We start from the raw sequence: 21,792 nt of genomic DNA, 5'->3' as shown, positions 1-21,792 counted from the left end.
CTTTATTTATGTTTGTCTCAATACCTGTTACCACATTTATATTTATTTTCTAAGATATTTTTATATTTTACAATTTACAAGTAATAATACTTCTACCTCAAAATTAGTATAGTTTCTTTTGCTGTTGGAATATATTGTTTACTAAGTATTAAAATTACATGTTTAGTTTAGAAATGACAATTCATATATAAACATCATAACATTTGGACAAATCAGAGAGCTTTAACATTGCTCTTCATTTCAATTCAAGGATTTTGTAATCCAGTATTAAATTAAGTTGAAAAATACAAAAAGTAAAGTAACCTTAACTTAATCTAGAATTACCAGATCAAAATTTTGGATTATGAAACTCAATTTAAAACATTGTTGGTGAATATGGTGCTAATTAAAGAACCTCCAACTGAACATATCATCTTTGCATTTGAAATACTTTTATTTACAATTTATTCAAATATAATATGATTGCACTGTGTTTAATAAAAATGTAATCTCCATATTGAAAAGTAATATAGGGTTTAGAAAATCTTTATCTATAATAAATAATATCAGAAAGGATTAACCTTAGAAAAACCACTGATCTTAAAACTTAACAATTACAAACAGAATACTTACTAAAGACATTCTCATTTGAAATACAGTAGAATCCAATTATCCAAGGAAATGTGAACCAATGCTAACTTGGAAAACCAAAAACTGAGATAAAATGAATGACCATGACCATTTTGGATTAAAAATTACAAATATAAGAAATTTTTACAGTAACACTTTTAAGTCTCTTTTCTTGTTTTTACATCTTATTGAATTAAATCTTATGTAAGAACAACAATTTTTTCATCAATTATTTATACAGATAACACACACAAAACATATGACTCACCAACCAATAAACCGGTGTGAATAACATTTATGTGACAAACATTTTCGTTACCTCTTCTAGGCACTTTAACTGCCAGCCTGATTTGAATTAAGGAAGAGACCTGAAGTGCCCAGAAGGGATAACGAAAATGTTCATCACATAAATGTTATTCACACCGTTTATTGGTTGGGGAGTTGTACGTTTTATATACATCCCCATGTTGTGCAGTTAAATACAACACACAACTTTTAAGAATAAAAATGCATATTACTACAGTTACATTTTAATATGGTTTGTCTCACATTGAAATTAAATGATAAAGAGTAACAGAATCAAATCAATTTAAAGTTTTTTTTATGAATTACATTACAAAAAAGGTAGTGTAATCACTTACGGGTTAGCCTTGATTAATGCAGAGCCTCAGTTAATCAGAGGGTCAGATAATTGGGGTTCTACTGTATATATTTTAGAATATCTGTAGTCATTATTAAAGTACTTGTTTGCATTAACAGATGCACTTGTGTGCATAACCATCAAATGTCAGATCAGATTTCTATATCATGTGAATGAAAACTTGATAAAAGAATATTACAAATTTTGAAAAGATTTTCATTTCAATAAGTCAAGAATAACAAAATGCTACTTTTTATGATCTTTCTCATTTTTAACATTTTAAAAAGTTTTTCTTTTACTTTAAGAAATGATTTAAATTATAATTTATCAATTTTTTAAATTTTATCTCCTGTAACAAAATAATTTATTAGAAAATTAATGAAAAATTCATCAAGAAAACTTATGCTTTCCCTTGAGTAATTTTTTTTTTTGTAATAAAATATAATAAAATTCTGATATAATATTTCAGAATTTTCTTAGTTACTTGAATCTGCAAAAGTTATAATTGGATTTATAGTTTTTTTAATTTTTATTAAATTAATGAAACATATTTTTAATTTTGTTATAACAACTTATGTAATTCAAAAGAAATTTGATGACTTATGGCTATCATTATGAGAACAACAAATTACCAAACTATCAGTTTTCATACTTGAATAGTTCATAAAAATTAGTTTTAAAATTTGTGTAATATAAAAATAGTTTTATAGAAATTTTTGAAATTAATTTCTACTTATAATCTTTAATATAAGCAAAAACAAAAGAAAATTCAAATAATATAAAATTTTCTAAAATAAAGAATCTGGCAGAAAAATGGGCAATTATAAATAGATAGTTATTAACTTATTAATATTTATTAACAAACTTTCATATACAAGATTTCAAGCAACATAGTTTGCCATTTATTTTTGAAGATGACATCGTACAAGTGATCCTCATTCATGTGAAAACACTTTTCAAATCTTCAAAGTATATCATGCATAGAGCAGTGCAACATATTTTCAAGTATGTTAATTACATGACAAATTTTTGCCTTAAAAGTTTCAATATTTTGTAGACAATCTTAACCATATTCTTTGTCTATCAAATATTGAAACTCTTAAGACAAAATATTTGCCATGCAATCATCATACCCAAGAATATGTTGCACCACTATGCATAACATACTTTAAAGATGTGAAGAATGCGCATGCATGAGGATCACTTAAATGTTGTCATCTTCAAAACATGAATGACAGAATATGTTGTTAGAAATCTTGTACATGATAATTTGTTTTAAAATATTTAAAAATTAATAACAGTCTATTCATAATTGTCCATTTTTCTTCCAGACCCTGTATATAAAAAAACAAGCTGATAGAGCCAAATATTAATGCCACTTCCAATAAGTTATTACTGTAACTATTACTGAGGATGTTAATTTAAAATTATTAAATTAAATTAGTGGACCTTGTTATCACCAAAAATTGTAAGAGAAAAGCTTTCATTTTCTGCAAAAATTACTTTCAAAAGATGCAGTGTAACAGCTACAGTAAATATTCACTTATCCTTTGCACAAAGCTTTGTACCATTATACTTCAATAAAAAAAAATTGTACAAATTTATTTAATAATAAAATATAGACATACATTTTATTAATAGATAAATACTATGAACAGCATACATTATTATTTTAAGAAATATTTAAAACTGCTCATTCAGTTTTGAGCATTTATGAAAATTATTTTTATTGTATTTTATATTTTCTAGATTCTAAACTGACTTAACTTACACATATACAAGTGTATTTCCATATAAAAACAAATTACAACAAAATAAAATTATATATATTTAACATTATAGGTAAACTATGTTCAAAACTTAATTGTAATCTGAAATTTTTTGTTATTTCTCTTTGATAATCTGTTTTTAAATTGGTCATTTAGAATGGATTGAATATAACATTAAAGTTAAATAATGAATCAGCATAAAAATGTCTAAAAGACATTTTTCATTTAGTTTTTGTTTCTTATCCATTGTTTAATTTTTTATGTTTCATAAAGAAATATTTATAAGTTTATATTCTCTTATATAGTAAAAGCATAAATAAATTAGATTCAAATCATATGGAAAATATGGAATTTATATATTTTAATTTTTTTAAAATATATATTTAAAACTACTTATCTATTTTTATTTTTAACTATTCTTTCATTTTTATTTTTAACTATTTTTTCATTTTTATTTTTGCTATTATGTTTTACTCCAGATGATCTATTTTTTACTAAGCTGCAAACAATTCGTTTCACTGCTCTACCAACATCATCAGCTGTAATATCTTGCTTTGCAAGAATTAACCAATCTTCTTCATTAACACCTGGAGGTACCTAAGAACAGATTTAAAAAGTTCATTAATATGCTTTTAATAATTTATGCTACATATATTTAGAAAAATAATTTATATACTTCTAATATTCTTTTAGATATTCCAAACTTTCCTGAAGCAGCTCCACCAGTCGATATAACTGGAATGACAATTTGATCATTCCAAACAAATTCTTGAATTTCATTTGCAACTCTTGGACCACCTTATCTCATTAATTATTAAAATATTATTAATTAATTACAAGAATTAGCTTTTTTGTTTTTTTGAAAAAAATTTTTTTGACATATTACCTTCTATAACAATGCATATATCAAAAACTGATGCAACTACAGATACTCTTTCTTGCATTGAGTCACCAATAAAAAATGTCTGACCATAGGGTACTTTCTGAAATGTACCATCTACATTTTGTCGACCTTTCAGTGAAAAATCCTATTAAAAAAATTATGATTTTACTTTGATTCTATGATTTCATTTAATAAATAATTAAAGGATAAAAATCAATATCAACAAATAACATGTAAATTTGTAATTAAACATTAAAACAATTTCAAAAATTTTAACTAAACATTTAAAATTATGATTAAGAAATAATTAATTTAAAATTACTGTTTTTTTTAAACATACAAATTAATTTAATTAAACAATATAATATAATCTGCCGAATAAAATAAAGTTTATTAAAACAATACTACTTTAAGCTCTGAAATAAAACTATTTTAAAAATACATTCTATATGTTCAAGGAAAAACTGAAATATTAATGTTGTGAAAGTTAGACATGTTTAAAATATTTATTAGAGATTATTAACATTTCAGAGATAATTTATTTTTTATCTGAAATCCTTCTGAAACCTAGAGAATAGAAATTACAAATATAAAAATTTAGAAAAAGAAAAAATTATAAAAATTTTAATATTTACTTTAAAATAAATAGGAACAGCTTTAAAAATTATTAATTGATTGAAATGATGATAAATTGTCAATACTGATGGCTTACAAATTAAGTAAAGCAATAAAAATTAAATATTTAACCTTATCGTCATGTTTAGGCAAAATGTGAAACACACGACCAGGTTTTTCACCAATGACTTCTCTATCTTCACAAAAACTTCTTCCTACTGCTTCACACACTCCATAAAAGCCTCCAGTAACAAGTGTGAGAAATTTTAATGTTGCTAGTTCCTGACCTATAGCACTAAGATAAGAAAATATCATCAGCATTTTATTTGTAAGAAATTTTTAAATTTATGCTTTGTATATATTTTAAAAAAATAAACACTATAAAAACTTTTCATTCTTTTAAAATGATTTTAAGTAAACTGATTTAGGATTCTTAATCATAAAACTATGTCTGTCTAGTTAGAGAAATCAATATTCATTGAAAACAAAACATTTTCTTCAATTCTAATTTAATCTTCAGAAGATACCTATAAAATAAACAGATTAGTACTGAATAAAACATTACAAAATTTAAAGCCTAAATATTTACTCAAATTAAACTTTTGTTTTAGTAAAAAGCCAACTGTATTATAGTAAGTGTTCTCTGAAAGTACATTTATGAAATGCTAGTTTTTTGTGTGTGGTCTCCAAGTATGAAAATTAAGATCTTTGGTAGTATTTAAATTTTCAATAAATATTGATTTCTATGTCAGCTGATAATTTTTAACCAATAAAATAAGTTTATACCTTCAGAATATTATGAGAGAAATTATAAATAAAACAGTTTTTATATTGCTTGATAACATAATAACAAAGTATTATACAATAAAAGTCAAGAAAGAAAGGGTCTAAAACAAATTATTTTTTCCTGACTTTTATAAACAAAAATAATTTTAGTAATCCTTAAAATTTATGAAAATTTGGTTTCATATTTTGTAATCACCCAATCAATTACATGATTTAATGTGCATAATATCTTGATGTCACACTTGTAATTAAACAACATGAGAACAAAATTTTGAAATTAATATTTCTTTCAAAAATTTATCAATTTATATATACAGGTATACCTCAGGTTAAGTTGTTTCAAGTTAATACATAACATAAAATGAATATATGCATTACTTCCAAAATTTAGCTAAAATCAACTTTATTATTTGATAGTCATTATACTTCTGATGATATTTTTATATAATAAAAAAATAATATACATTAACAGTTAGCAGATCATAGAAATGATTTCTGGGTTATGCTATTTGAACCCATTAATTAAATTATTTAATTTAATTTAATTATTTGGTGATCATCTTTTTTATATCATTATTGGTATAAAATAAAAATTAGAGCATTGACATATCAATTTCTTTTTCAATTAATGCAACCTTTTTTAATTAACTTTTTATGATACTTACTGACAAATATTTTCAGTCTTGGCATTATAAAATTTTGTATTTCCAGTTACATATACAGAAATATGTCCATTCATTTTCAAAAGTAATTGCTTAGCCTAGAGAAAAATATTTTACTTAAATATTTTTACATTTTCAATTTCGAATAAAACTTTATTTGATAATTCAAGTTTAAATACCATTCGTTGAATTTTCTTATCTTCAGATTTGAAGTTTAATAAAATATTACTTTCAAGTGCTTTTTTAACTTCATTCTGAATGTTTTTCAAAGATTCTTCTTTTAAATACTAAAAAAACAACAGAAAAAAAATTTAAAATATATTTTGTTAATATATTATATTTATCTATAAAAATTCTGTAAATAGATAATATATTATATTTATCTATTTACATAATTAAAATATTTTAATAGGAAAAGTTAATGATAACCCATGTTTATGGTTACCATATTGTTAAATACCAAAATGAAATGACACCCAAACAATTCAATTCCTAGACTTGCTTTAAGCGTTTCGTCCTTATATAACTATTCTTCTTTAAACTGACCTTCTTGCTTAAATATTTAGGACTTGTACATCAATGATAATGCTTTTTAATTATAGTGTTGTTAATTATTTTATTAACAAAAAATAAATCCTACAATTTCATATTTTGGGATATATTTCAGACATTCGGTTCTTGAAAGTATGTTTAAGGGAAACTGTAAAACTTAAGACCCTACAATTGTCTATGAAAATAAAGAATGTCATACAATAAAGTGACATAAAATTAATTGAGAAATTAAGTAATTAAATTCCTAAGTAATTAAAATATTAAAATTAAAGTACAGTAGAGCAGGGGTGGCCAACAAGTCGATCGCGATCGACCGGTCGATCGCCAAGCCAATTTTGGTCGATCGCTAGCGATGTCTTGACTTAATGTATTAATTTGTAACCGAACGCAACTGTATGCATGCAGTTATGACTCGACTCATAAGCAGTGAGTGCTCTTCGTACTGAAACAGTGTATAAACATATATGTATTTCACACTTCCCCCTCCCCACTTAGACTATGCCTATGATAACAAGTCGATCACGACACATTTTTACGATAAAAAGTAGATCTTATGTGCACAAAAGTTGGCCACCACTGCAGTAGAGCATCGATTATCCAACCCCCGATCAACTGCCACATCGGTTAACCAACCACGTTCTAGTCGGCAAATTCAAATGTCTGCTAGTGATGTGGCACTACAATATTTGGCTATGTCTTGGCTACTTTAATATTACTTTTGTTAAATTTTTGCGTGTTTTAGCTGGCAACATGGCTCGACCATGAAAGGGAGGCCAGTATTTAAACGAGGCTTATTTACTGATGCTATCCAATTGCTGTTTTTAAAACGTGTGCGAGATTTAGTGGCAAAAAATAAACGACTGTCAGCTGTAAAGCAAAAGAAAATTTTGGACTTCTTTTTCTAATGTATAGGCCTACTTTATTTAAAATATGTAACCCAAATATATTTTTTTTGTTTTATATTTTTCAATATACACTACAGTATCTGTATTTATTTTGTGCAAAATAAATAAATAATTTTTAACGTTACAATAGTGACGATTATTATTTTAAAAAAATTTTGTTAGGCTTAACATCGATGAAAATTCAACACGAAGTAGGTTAATAGCGATATACTAATATACTAATTACATGAGATATACTAATATACTATACTAATAATGTACTTTTTCATACTTTTCGGTTATCCATTTTTCAGTTATCCGACCAACCCCAGTTCCTAATTGAGTCAGATAATCAATACTCTACTGTAATTAAAATATAAGAAGTACATATTAAGAAAATTAATTGTCTAAGAACTACAATAACAACAAAGTTAATTAATGATAGAATAGATAATGAAATGTATAGAGCAGCGTTTCTCAAAGTGGGCGATAAAGCCTCCTTGTGGGCGGTGAGTAAATCTAGGGGGGCGCTGGAGGCAGGGTACTGAATGGTGATCAAAGGTAAAAGTTCCCTTTCCTCTGTCAAACAGATAAGAGGAAAAATTGCATTTAATGGTTTCCAGATGTCGAGAACTATGTACGGTAAGGGCACAAAGTGTGAGATTCATAGAAAAGTTTTCCTAAGAATATTTCCAATCCTTTCTCACATGGGGGCGTTGGGTATAACTTTATGGAACAAAGGGGGCGGTGGATTGAAAAAGTTTGAGAATCACTGGTATAGAGTACATTTTAATAAAGAACATAAAACATTAGTTAGAAAATTATAGTATCCAACATTAAATAATAATTATTTTGGAATTAAATAATAAGTTCAGATGGTTAGATAATTTAGTAGTTAACAAGCATTTTGATACTGCCAGATATAAAACAGTTATTATCATTAGGTTTTTAATTTTAATAGTCTGATAAATATCCATAAAAAAGAATCTGCAGTAGTTTAGAGAGTACTTTGTATAAAACAGACCCAACAATCTCTCAAGACATAAGAATAAAACTAGAAGATATAGTATTAAGAAACAAATTAAATGAACAAACAAAATTAAAGTGTATAAATATAAAAGTAGTATAGAATGAACAAATAAATTTTTGATTGATAATACATTGAAATTAATTAATGCTGATAAAACTAAACAAACAACAGTGATGGATATTGAAAATTATCATTTGATAACAGTCAAGACATTAAATAATAATGAGTACAAAAAACTTGAAAACTTCAAAAATGAAAAAGGTTAGGTTAGGTCTGAAATTAAAATAAATAATATAATAAGTACCAATCAATATAAATTTTTATCTAGCCTTTCTGAATAGGATTTGAACTTTACATTAAGGGTTCAAACCCATAACAATCCAATTAAATGTAGACCTTTAATTGACAAAGTACTATATATTATATAATTTAAAGTTATTTGTTAAAAGTAAATTGAATTTATATGACAATTCTGGATATAGTATAAATAATACAGACATATTGTATAAGAGGTTAATTTAACAAAATTAAAAATAGAACAACTCACCAAAAAAGTCAAAAGAAAAAATATCTGACATAATTAATATGTATTTGTTAAATGATTATCCTTTAGTAGTAATTAAAAAATGATTAAATGAAATAGAAATAGAAACTTAAAGTTGAACCGAAGTATTAATAATCTGAATAAAACTTATAAAATTGTTTACTAAAAAGAAAAATTTCTGAAAAAAATTGCCACTCAATTTTATAATATAAGAATAGTCCCAGAATTTAATAATTCTGGGACTATTCTTATATTATAAAATTGAATTTCTTTGTAATGAATTATTAAATTTATTACAAGAAAATTAAACTGTAACAATATAAATAATAATAATAACTAATACTTTAGAATGGATAAAGTAATATATAAGCTTGATTGTTTATGTATGAAAAATTATGTAGGTGAAACAGAGAGAAAGTTATAAGTGAAGTTTAATGAACACATTGATATTTATGCAATTAAAAATAATTTTCAGTTATCAGATGTAGCTAAATGTTGTATTCAGACTAATTGCAATGTAAACAAGGACTCGTTAAAGATATGTTCCAGATGTAATAAAACAAATTGTATGAACACTTTGAAATCATTAAGATTCCAGAAGAAAATAGGATTAATAATAATACAGGTCTGAAAGTGAATGAACATTGGTTACCTTATTTTGAAAAGAAAAAATAAAATAATGTTAGTTTTCCCCCCAAACAACATTGTTAAAGGGTTGATTGATGTTATATCCAAAAATAAAGATGAATGCAAATGAAGATTGGATCTAAAACCAGAATTGAAACTGAAATCAAAACCAAATGTACAAAGCAAAAAACAATGCTAAAAATGTAATATCAGAAGTGAAAAGTGGAAAGGAGTGAAATCATTTCTTACATGGTGAATGGGAATCCCTAAAGCTTTGTGCTATGGGTGAAACAGACCAATGACTGGGAAGCACATTTTCTGGATATACTGAACAAGATAGAAAATTGAAACATTTCCACTAGAACATACCACAAGAATGCATATTCTCCTTTATGTATACCATACAACTCACATGATCCTTTTTTGTACAAGATCAAAGCATTTTGTGCATTGGTTAGAATAACATTCACCCACTGTTTGTCAACAAGGAACAGAGAAGAAAAATGACAACAAATCACACCAGTGGCAACACAGCATGATTTTTCACTGGGTGTAATTAGGTTTTTGTTGCAAAAACAGGATAATTCCAAGAATATATATAATTTGCAGGAAAATAGCTTTAGGGTGGTTACATATAATAATGCACTCTAACATATATAGGAAGATTGCAAAAATGACAAGTGTTAGGATTGTTTATAAGAGACCACCTATCATTTTTTTGATAGTCAAAAATGACATGGACACTGTTGATACATTATGACCTGTGTTTATTCCATCCTGTTATGTGACCAAAGGGTGGACAGATCACTTGTTAATATTAGCACCACAGCCAAGGGTCTAGTGATGAGAATAAAAGATCATCAATATAACATTAAAAAGAAGATGGCAAACATGACACTAACTACATATGTAGAGGAAGATGGCATTTGATCAACTTTCAGGAGGCTGATCTGTTAGACTACTCAGTGGACCCAGCAGAGTTCAAACATCTCAAGATCTTTGAGATATACAAGGCAATTTTGAAGAGACTGTCTCTCTTTTTACAGCTTGGCAGGCGTTTGTTAAACTCCTCAGAACTATGGTGTATAAGGTCCAACCAGAGTCTGAAACTTCAACCAATATTTGTTTTAAACAAGAAAATTATTTTTATATAAAAATGTTCTTGGTCAATAAAACATTGCAAGAAAACTCATTTTGTGAGAGAGTGTAGAATAGGAATTCAACCTTTTCTCCAATGATCACAAAAACTCAAATACAATTCTATTTTTGATTGAGTGATATGTACAAATTGGAAGAGAGTGGCAAATATTCACCCTCCTGTGAGTCAGTTTCTTTGATTCTTTTATCAGTGCACTATCCATTAAGGACATTAATCCATCAATAAGAAGGTGCAACAAGCCTCAGGAATCTTGTATTACCAAGACATCGTATACCCAAGAAAATCAACAATGCCCAGACTTACTGTATATTCTGTCAAATTAGTTTTAAGAAAAGAAGTTCTCCTAAACCTTTGTAAGATGTCTCTTGTATTTTAATAAACAGGTGTTAATTGTAAACTGAGTTCTTGCCTCAGTATCTAACACCACCACCACATGGTAGTTCACATCTTCAAATCATCCTGAATTCAACCTTTTCCTTAAATAGGGGAGTGTCAACAATATCAGGTCTACGATAAGACATCATGTCAATGCACATGTCCATTATTGAATTTTTGAATTTTGATTTATTTGATCCATTTTAAAAAAATGTTCTTGTTCAGTTTATTTGATAATACCTGACAATGTTTGTTGTAAATGAATGACAACGTTATGTATGATAAAAGTTTAATTTTTTCGTTGGTATCTTAGTTGTTTCTGTGTTATTTATTTTATCTAAATAAATTTTAATGAAATACCTCAATAATCTTTACATCTAGTAAGTGTGTAATCCAATTTGGCATATTAAATTCTTCTGTTTTGATAACAATTGTCCACTTTCTATGTTCACAGTAATATACCTAAATAAAGATCAATAAATATTCAATAAATATTTAATACATAATACGTATTATTATATATTTATAAATATACCTGTTTGATTGATGTCTTGGAAGAACAATATGCTTGTGATAATAGTATTATTACCAAACTAGCTTCATCAGATTTTTTTTTAAAAACTTTTAATTTATTCAATGTTGATATAGGCATTGTAGAACTTTGACTATTTGTAATTTGCGAGAAATTTACTGTTGAAAATATAAAATAAAATAAATATTTTGGATTGTATATTAACTTTCTACAAATTTAAAAATAATAATTTGCCTAATTATATCAGATTATTAACTAACTAAACTAAAAATTTTGCTAAATTAAAATAGATTAATAACACAAAACAGGAACAAATGACTTTGTATATACGTTAGAAAGAAAAAAAATCTCAAAAGTGTTGAAATGATCAAAGTATTGAAGTGATGAAGAGACAACAAGTCATAACTAACTGTAGTTAGTTATGACTTCTTATGTACCAGTTGGTTTATGGATTTCATGTCTTAAATCTCAAACTTATGTTTATGCTTGGTTTGGTTGAAAGTTTGCAAGAATATGCAACTGCTGTGTTTGAACTGTCAGAATATTAACAACAAATGTAATAGATCTGAATTTGGGATTGTATAACCCTGAAAAATGCTTATCTATTAAATAACTATGACTTCTTCAATAGTTTTAAGTTTTTTCTTTCTAAATTACAGACTAAAAAATTACTTATGATTTAAAACGTTCCAAATTGTTAATTAATTTTGTAATCAATTAGTAAGCTGATTTTTATTTATTTATTACTATTGATATTTGATAAAATATCAAAATTTTGTTACAGTTGTATATAACCATTCTCAATTCTTTGTAAGAAGTCAAACCTATTAAAAACATTTTATTTCAATGTTTTTTGTTTTGTAATAACTCTCTTAGAAACATATCATTAAGTAAATAATAGTGAAATCAATGTCAATTCCTACAATTGTGTAGTTTACAATACAGTCAAACCTGTTTTTGTGTGATCTTTTTCTGTGCAATTTTTACTTGTGCAATTTGTTTTGTGCAATTTTTTTGTGCATATATGAAAATTTCAATCAAATTGGAACATAATTGACTCCTGTAAAATTTTTTAAAACTCTATTGGATGTTTTCTATGACATCAGCAGGTTTTTTCATTTTTTATTCAGTAAAATTTTTTTCTCATACTTTTTTTAGTTCCCTCTTATTTTAATAGCATAAAAATCATAAATATTATGTTATATTTGAACAGATGCCTTAAGTTAGCTCCTCTCCAGCTTTAGACTGCAGGTGTGAAATTTCACACCTTGTTAAATGAAATAACACTTCCTGCAGCTATATTTATCAAATAAAATCATTTTTTAACGATTATTTTTAACTTTTTAATGTTAGATTGGTATTTAAGTGGAAATAATTAATTAATATAAAAAATAAAATTCTTAGAGGATTTTTTTCCCATTAGGGATTGAAGAAAAAGACCCAAGGAGTTAAAAAAGCAATTCCTAGTTATTTCGTATGGTTTTGAGTTATTTTCTACGTGAGACTTTTTTTTATGCGGTCCCTATCCACTGCACAAAAACAGGTTTGACTGTAATACAAATTAATTTTATCTTGATTCTATTTTAAAATTTTTAAAATAAATTTAAATAATCAGTATTTTTAATATTTCTAAATTTAAGTTGTTCATCTTAGATAATTAATTTAAAAATAGCAAAATTATAGCTAAAGAAATCTGACATTATTTGATTTATATTTATATGTTATGTCAGATAATGTCAGATTTCTTGTTGTAATTCTGCCACTTTTTAAATTAATTATTAATATACCTGGGAGCTAGAAGTTATTAACAGATGCAAGCTGTGGAAGTATTTAAAATTAATCAAAATAAGAATTTCTTTAGTATACAAGCTAGTTAAAACAGAAAGACTATTCTGGAAAATAAAAAGTTGTATTCAAATTTTTTTATTTGTTCTGAAATTAGTGAAATTTTAAAACTGAGTATATTCTAAAATTAAAATTTCACATTTTTAAAATGTCAAACAAGCAAAAGAAAAAAAAAAGACTTTTTGTATGGATTAAATTTGAATACATTTTGCAAATTAAATTAAACTTATAAGGCAGCAACTCTATCTTGACAAAATAATCATGCATAAAAGGATGCAGTTATTAATCTTTAATGATATTATGGAATTACAGACCATTGGTCAAAAATTTTTTAAAAATTTAAGAAAATTATTTCAAATAAAATTGTATTTATCTTGTCTATTTTAAAATGCATTTTTTCTTAATATTTATATCTTCTGAAATTTGTAAAATTATTAAATATTATAATATAATAAATATTTTAAATATTCACTTACTTCCATTTTCAAAATGATTTGAGAACTGAAAACTTGATTTTCTTCCCAATTCTGAAGTATTATCAGACTGACTGCTATTGTACGCAGGACTGTGACTTCTTCCTACAAAATGTAAAGATGCTGTTGGGGTAACTGGTGAACTACTTATTGAGCTGCATGAATCATAATCTTTGTCTAAATCATCTGTTGAGCACCAAACTTCAACATTCTTATTTTGTAATTTATTCCTCAAATCATTTCCCTATAATAAATATAGTTTATATTTAGCTAGTTATAAAATGATTAAATATTAATTTTAAATTTAACCATTATTATGAAATATTTTAAACTAAGTAAAAAATATTTGCATTTATGACTCAAAACTTATATTTTCTTGTTATAAATTAATTTTTATTTGTATAGACCAGTGTTATTCAAACTGTGTTCCACGAAACCCTGAGGTTCCACAAAATATCATAAAGGATTCCATAAACATACATAAAATATTTATCAAAATGATGAAAATAATAAAAATAAAAAATAAAACATTCTGAATTGACTGAACAAGCCCACAGCATCCATGGCTATGCACTGGCTGCTACATTGATATGTCACTAGTAGTGCGAGTGGGAGTATGGGGAAGCAGAACACTGCTCGAGTGTCAAACTATCATCAATGTGTATGTTCATTCAACAACCAGTCACATATGAATGTGAGTATTTGTGCCAACCTCAAATAGTGGACATTTCAACCTGCTTACCATAATTAAAGTGTGTGTAAATTGTACTTTTATAATTTGGCTGTTATTTGTTCTGCAAGTCTGTTATTTTTTCTGCAACATATACTTGTTATAAAAGTGTTTGAGGTAAGCCTTTTGTAATTCTAGTGCTTTAATCATAAAATTTATATAATTTTAATAAACCCATTTCAGATGGATTTCTGGTTAAAAACTGGATAATTAAAAAGAAATGACAAAAATACAGCCACGGCCACAACAATAAATGACAAAAGTGCTTCTAATTTATCTTCTGAAACAGAAGAACATTTACCTGATACGAAGATATGTAAATTATCAGAAGGCAGTATGAAAAAGAAGAAATATGATGGAAACTGTTTAGCATTTGGGTTTACTTGGACAGGAAATAAAGATGAACCAAATGGATTGTGTGTTGAATGCAAAAAATGTGTTGTTAGTAACAGTAGTTAAATCTAGCCAAACTAAAAAGACATTTGGAATTGAATCATCCATATCTACGTAATAAAACTATTGAATAATGTTTACATCGAATACTTTCAATGTAAACATGAAACATGAGGATCTAATAAGCAAAAAGAAGGCATTTTCTAAATACATGTTTTCTAATAACAAAGCATCTCTTGAGGATTCTTTTCGAATGTTATCAAATTGCTAGAGAGGACAAAGCATATACTATTGCTGAAAAATTAATAAAACCTTGTCTTATAGATGTAATTTCTTGCAAACTTGGATATAATTTTATTAAAGACATTAATAGCATACCACTTTCTGATACTACGGTGGCAAGGCAAATAAAAGAAACAGCACTATACTGTGAACACGAACTTTTGTGTTGTTTAAAATCATCTTTGCATCACTTTATGTTGTAATTAGATGAATCTACAGATGTTGCTGGCTTAGCTATTTTGATTATATTGGTTTGTTACATTTTATATTACATCAATTTTTTCCAGATAATTATACACAGTAACCTATAATACACATCATCAAACTACACTGATTACAAGCAAGAAATTACAGTACTTTCTGATGAGTGCTAGATAAATTGAATTAAAGATATGCATTTACATTAATTCAATATCATTATAATGAATTTAAAAAAATTATATATAAATTCAAAAATTTTAACATTTACACTAAGAAACATTAAATCTAAAAAGTAATTCACTATTACAAACAAATTAATAATAATGAAACCCAATTTATTAAACTTTATATTTTTTTACATAAAATTATTATTATTATACAGTAAAGCATTGATTATCCGACCCCCAATTAACCGACTTATCGGTTAACCGACCGCGTTCTAGTCGGCTAATTCAAATGTCCCCTAGTGATGTGGCGCTACAATATTTGGTTATGTCTTGGCTACTTTAATATTATTTTTATTAAATTTTTGCATGTTTTAGCTGGCAGCACTGGCTTGACCATGAAAAGGAGGCTAGTATTTAAACCAGACCTAATACACTATAGGGTAGATGTACCAGTTTTGGCCAGTGTAGTACCAATTCTGGCCAGAAAACAAATTTAACTTAAAAATATAATCACAAATGAAACGAACTTTTATTGTTAACTGTGTGAACAGTTAACAATAAAAGTTTGTTTCATTGGACAGATTTGAATATGTGGTGATTATATTTTTAAGTTAAATTTGTTTTCTGGCCAGAACTGGTACACTGGCCAAAACTGGTACATCTACCCTACTAATAATATATTTTTTCATACTTTTCGGTTATCTGACTTTTCAGTTATCCGACCAACCCCAGTCCCCAATTAAGTCGGATAATCTATGCTCTACTGTATTACTTTATATTCATTCTATTCTCATAGTTACTTGATATGTAATGTCTTGTTTAAGACATTAAGTATCAAGTAACTAAAAGAGGTTATCTGACAATTTCTATATAATCCCTTATATTATTTATAAATAATTTCTGATTAATTTAATAAAAATTTATAATAAAAGTTAATAATGATGTAATATTTAAAAATTTAATAAACATCTAGTTGCTTTTATCAACTATTAAATTTAACAATACGTATAAATAGCATTACTTACAATTGATTTTTGATCTGGATGAACACTTATAACAATTAAAGGTACACCATCTTTTGGTTTATTTATGATTGAATATTCTTCAGATATAGGACTGGGATAACTTCTTAGTGAAGGGTTCTAAAATAAATGATCATCATTATTATTAAATAAATTTTTTTGACAGAAACATTTTAAAATATAATAACTTCTGTACATAACTAAATTATCAAATTCTCAATTCAAAGCTCACAAATAAAATATAATTAAAACATCTTTTATTAATTCATTATTCTATTAAACAGTATTAAATATTTTTATCAAAAATTATTTTTCGTATAATACAAGTAATTATCAAAATATGCAATCATACTTCATTGCAATAATATGACAAACATTTAAAAAATATTAAGAGGTTTCAATAGTATGCAAATGAATATTTTAAATGAAAAACTTATGAGAACCAAACAACCTGCCAGATTATTTATTAGGCTAGGCTAATTAATAATCAAATACAAAGTAATTTGGCTAGAGGTAGGTGGTTAAACTGATATAGCCCAACAAATAATCTGGCAGATCATTTTGTAATACAAGTGTATATATATAATAATAACTAATATAAACACATAAATATACATCATGCCAAAGAACAGTTCTACAGACTGCTAAAAACTTTTTAAAAATAAAAAAAGATTTATAGAAAAAGACCTTTTATATTTATTTATCATGTGTTATTTATTATAACAGTTAATAATAATTTTCAATGATATAATTTATCATAATTTGTAAAGCAATATTATTTTCATATAATTTCTTTTAAAAAAATTGGAATTCATTTACAAAAACATTTTTGGCAAAAAAAAGCTCAAAACAATATGAAAAAAAATTTCTTTTTAAATAGGTGATTCCTGTAGGAAACAAATCCTCCCAATTTCAAAAATCGCCTTTAAATTTTTCTATTTTGCAAGGATCAAAAGATATAGACACATGTGAATATGTGAATACAGGAACTGAAACAAGTAGCTTACTAAAACTATACCTTTCACACACTTCCTGCATAGAAAGTTTATGAAAGAGGCCAAAAACATTTGTGATAATAAACTTTGCACTAGAAGTGTTTGAAAGGTTAGTTTTAGTAAGATATACACACATCTTTGTATAATGATGCACATATAAAATACTATATGGATATAGCATTATATCTGTGAGAATCATTCTAATGTGCTTTTGTTTCTTAATTTACACTGTTTTGAACATTGACAGATATATCAGAATGGGAATCCACATTTTTACATTAAATCCAGACATGTTTTAATCCTGCAAGATATGAAAAGTCTTACACAAAAAGCAATTTTTGCTCATATTGATATTTATTTGTATCTGAGTTTTATACACATAGTCAAATGAAAATAGGGTAAAATAAAATAACAAGTTTTAAGATGCAAGACTTGTCTTCTTGAATGTTAACAAATCAGTGAAGGCAGATTCCTGTTGGCTGACTATACTGATTATATCTGATGTTTCAAATAAGAAAAATTACTGTAATCTGTCTGATTATGGTTGCTATTGACTCTTATTTAATTCTGGTGATAAATTTAATTTGTTGAGTGTAAACAAAGATCTATTTCATTCAAATGTCATCTGTCAGAGGGATTATAACAAACTGTTCTAAAACCTAGCAACGAAGCTCAGTTCCAGTTTAAAGCACTTTAAACAATATGTTCAGTTTAGAAACATGGATTATCAATTTCAAGTTTTATCTGCTTGTTTTACTTCATTAAAAGTGTGTCCTATTGTATTAATTTCTAATATTGGTGGTGTTACATCAGCTACTTTACATTGGTAAATGCATAAATATCTCATATAATAATGGCTTCATTATTTGAAAACTAATATAATTTGATATTTTTGTGATTCACAAACACAAGTCGTGTTACTTATTTCAATACTTGGTGATATTCCATTTTAATTTAGTTGATATTTTCTTGCTGATTTTTGAAATTTTAGGCATTGGAATTGATAAGAAACCACCTTTATTTTCTAGCTATGAAAGATATATGTTCAAAGAGATATTTCAGATTTTTGGCAAGAAAGAGTAGAAAATGATAATGATTATTCAATTTATAAAAAGAAAAGTAACAAAATCAAACTATAAAGTACAGAAATATTAATAATTAATAATTGATTATTCCTGATAACCCTTACAAATACAGGGTGTTTCACAATGTTTTGATGATTTCAAAGTTGAATAACTCATAAACTAAGCACTAAAAAAGTTTAAAATTTTACACAAGGTACAAAATTTATTCAATTTTACTTATGAAATACTACATTGGACAAATGATGACCATTTGCAGTTACACAAGGGCTTTTCTGTAAACTGCTATGCACACATTTGATGTTCTCGGAAGTTTGTAGTCTTCCTATGGCCGGTCAACTTTCGATTCAATGCACTGGCATTTTCATGAAAGTTTTTTACCCAATTCAATATTGTTCCATGAGCAGGAATTGTATATTGCAGCTGAATCTTAAAATGTTTATGAAATTCACATTGCAAGTGCATGACAGATTCACCGACGCAAAAATAGCACTCTACTGCGAACGCACAATGTTGCTTCAACCAGTATGCATGACACTACATAGTAACCTATATGAAATGAAAGTTGACAGTCCGCACTACTAATAGAGGGCACCACCGTCACTGTATCTCAGTTTTAACACGAGTTATTCAACTTTGAAATTGTCAAAACATTATGAAACACCCTGTACAAAGCAAATCTATATGTGAACATATACTCTATCTAATATGTAAATTTATATCTTTGTGGTATGTGAATAAAAGTCATAACTATGCTTCTATTAATAATAAATATTTCTAAGTTACAATTATTTTTTACTTTAAAGAACTAGTATATGTCATCAAATAATAATACAATTGCCAGTTCATTAGTAAAGAATTGATATTTAGGAAGTCCTATGTATATTATTGTATTTTCTTTATTATTAGTTAAATAATAATATTAAAATTTAACTTAATCTAATAGTTTTAATTTCATATCTGTCATCTACAAATATATTATTATTATTATTCCTTGTATTAATAATAGAATTGATTCTGTTTTACAAAATCAGATTTTCAATAATTATATTAGCAGTTTACTTCTTAGTGAGAGGAATCCAACTTTGATTCAAACTTGGTTACTTATTTTTGTTTAGTTATTTTATTTTGGGGATTCTGTTTAATTACAATCATTGCTTCACACACTTGATCAGTAAAACAAAATTCAAAAACGTCTTACTAGTCAACATGTTGATATGAAGAATGCAATTATAACATGCCTCTGAACATCTGGCAGAATAAATAACTTTGACACAAACCAAAAAAGACTACAGAACTCATTTTTCATTACTAAATAAATGTTACAGGATTTGTCAGGACTAGAGTTGTGAGACACATGTTAAGCATAGGTCCATGGGACTATGTAAATGAGATAGATGGCACTTGTGATGTTGTTATACTGAATACATGTAAACTGAAGGCAGCAAGGTAAAGTTGAGGAGAGGTTTGTGCTAGTGATTGTAGATGAATTTGAATATTTAGGATTGGTTGTTTGAAACTGCTCTGGTGTATACAAATTGTTTTGCTATTTTTACATTGTTGATTAAGTTACTCATAGAATTACTAAATACTAATACATTGTTTAATTAATTTTTCTATTGCAATCATTTAATAATAACCCTTTTCTATTTATTAAAGTCCATTAACTTTACAGGGTTGTTTATTAATCCCGATGTACAGTACATAGTATTTTTCTTATAATTTTTGCTTGGTTTGGTCATTACCACTGAGAGGTCAGATCTGTCCCTCTCACTGACCTTGTCTTAGAGTTTGATCTCAGAATCATTCATGGAAAAGCCAAACTTTACAGCAAGATACTATTAAGAAACTAGCTGTTAATATAATTATTGAAAGAAGCTGAAATAAAAACAATTAAAACTATTGTGAAAAAAATATTAACTATGCATAGATTATTACTTATTTCAATTAAGATATTATATATAATAAAATAAAAATGTGTTAAAACATTATCTAAAATATTCTAAAACAATTAAAATGTATTTTAAAATCTAAAATTTTCTGATTTTAATTTTATAGCAATGAAATATTTTAAATTATTTATTTAACCTACCCGAACTAATGGTGCATACAAATCAGGTTCTTTTGTAAATGATTTATAACTTAATTCAATTGATTTTGCAGCACGACGTACAAAGGGCTGATCCCAAAATCTTATATCTTTTCCTCTATCCTCTTCGCCATAGATTTTTGCTACAGCAACATAAATATTTCTTTCTACATAATTATTAATTAAAATTTAAAATAACATTATTATAAAAGATTTGTCTAATCTGCAATTAATCATATGGAGTTGAAGTTGCAGAAAGATATTCTACAGTGAAATACATACATTATTTCAAAAAGTTTGAAAAATTTATTTCTTCTTCCTAGTTTTTCACTTTTTTCATAAATATTAGCAAATATCTCAGTATGATTTCATAATGAAAAAACAAATTTATATTTTACAATAGAAAACATTTATAATTATAATATTATTTCTCATTTTTAGAAAGAAATAACAAAGTAGTTTATGTCGATAAAGTCTTGTAATCAATGTGTTTGGGAAAGTTAAAAAATAAAAAATAATTCAAACTTTTACCACCAGAAATTAAATGCATTGACTGCTTTACAAAATGTAATAAGCACACATTTATGTGTTTCTAGCTTACTTAGAAACAATTTATGCACACACTGCATTTTATATACAGTATTAAAGAGAATATCAAAAAACTTTTTATAAGAGCAAATTATTAAATGCTATTTTTTTAACACTTTGGATCTGCAAAAATCACTTAAACTTAACTGCTGTGAGGATAATAGTAGCTGTGAGGATAATAGTAGCTGTGAGGATAATAGTAGTAACAATCTAAACATCGCAAAATCCAATAAATTTGTAAAGTCAAACAACCATCAG

The 21,792-nt window shown here is 26.1% G+C and overlaps 1 protein-coding gene and 1 long non-coding RNA gene across 3 annotated transcripts in view; one reads left to right on the top strand and one right to left on the bottom strand.

Moving 5' to 3' along the window:
- Window positions 1–3,396: 3,396 nt before the first annotated feature.
- The window catches only part of LOC136983103 (uncharacterized), a 52,272-nt gene continuing 33,876 nt past the window's right edge, over window positions 3,397–21,792 (bottom strand). Inside the window, exons 9-19 of one of the 2 annotated variants that reach the window (XM_067279732.1) lie at window positions 20,950–21,113; window positions 16,784–16,900; window positions 13,989–14,229; window positions 11,671–11,825; window positions 11,496–11,597; window positions 6,144–6,251; window positions 5,968–6,062; window positions 4,649–4,811; window positions 3,905–4,046; window positions 3,695–3,816; window positions 3,397–3,615 (exon numbers count right to left, since the gene is read on the bottom strand). In XM_067279732.1, the coding sequence (XP_067135833.1) occupies window positions 3,412–3,615; window positions 3,695–3,816; window positions 3,905–4,046; window positions 4,649–4,811; window positions 5,968–6,062; window positions 6,144–6,251; window positions 11,496–11,597; window positions 11,671–11,825; window positions 13,989–14,229; window positions 16,784–16,900; window positions 20,950–21,113 (1,613 nt within the window). In that variant the 3' untranslated portion in view covers window positions 3,397–3,411. The remainder of the gene's footprint in view (window positions 3,616–3,694; window positions 3,817–3,904; window positions 4,047–4,648; window positions 4,812–5,967; window positions 6,063–6,143; window positions 6,252–11,495; window positions 11,598–11,670; window positions 11,826–13,988; window positions 14,230–16,783; window positions 16,901–20,949; window positions 21,114–21,792) is intronic. The other variant, XM_067279734.1, reaches the window with a different exon arrangement.
- Window positions 3,425–4,075, top strand: LOC136983116 (uncharacterized). The gene is made up of 2 exons (XR_010881983.1): window positions 3,425–3,611; window positions 3,712–4,075. It is a non-coding gene; the product is annotated as an uncharacterized lncRNA (long non-coding RNA).

The sequence above is a fragment of the Centruroides vittatus genome, unplaced genomic scaffold, assembly GCF_030686945.1.
Source record: "Centruroides vittatus isolate TY-2023 unplaced genomic scaffold, ASM3068694v2 contig_876, whole genome shotgun sequence".
Lineage (NCBI taxonomy): Eukaryota > Metazoa > Arthropoda > Arachnida > Scorpiones > Buthidae > Centruroides > Centruroides vittatus.
Note: the sequence above shows the minus strand (reverse complement) of the source record. Positions and strands in the feature narration are given on the sequence as shown.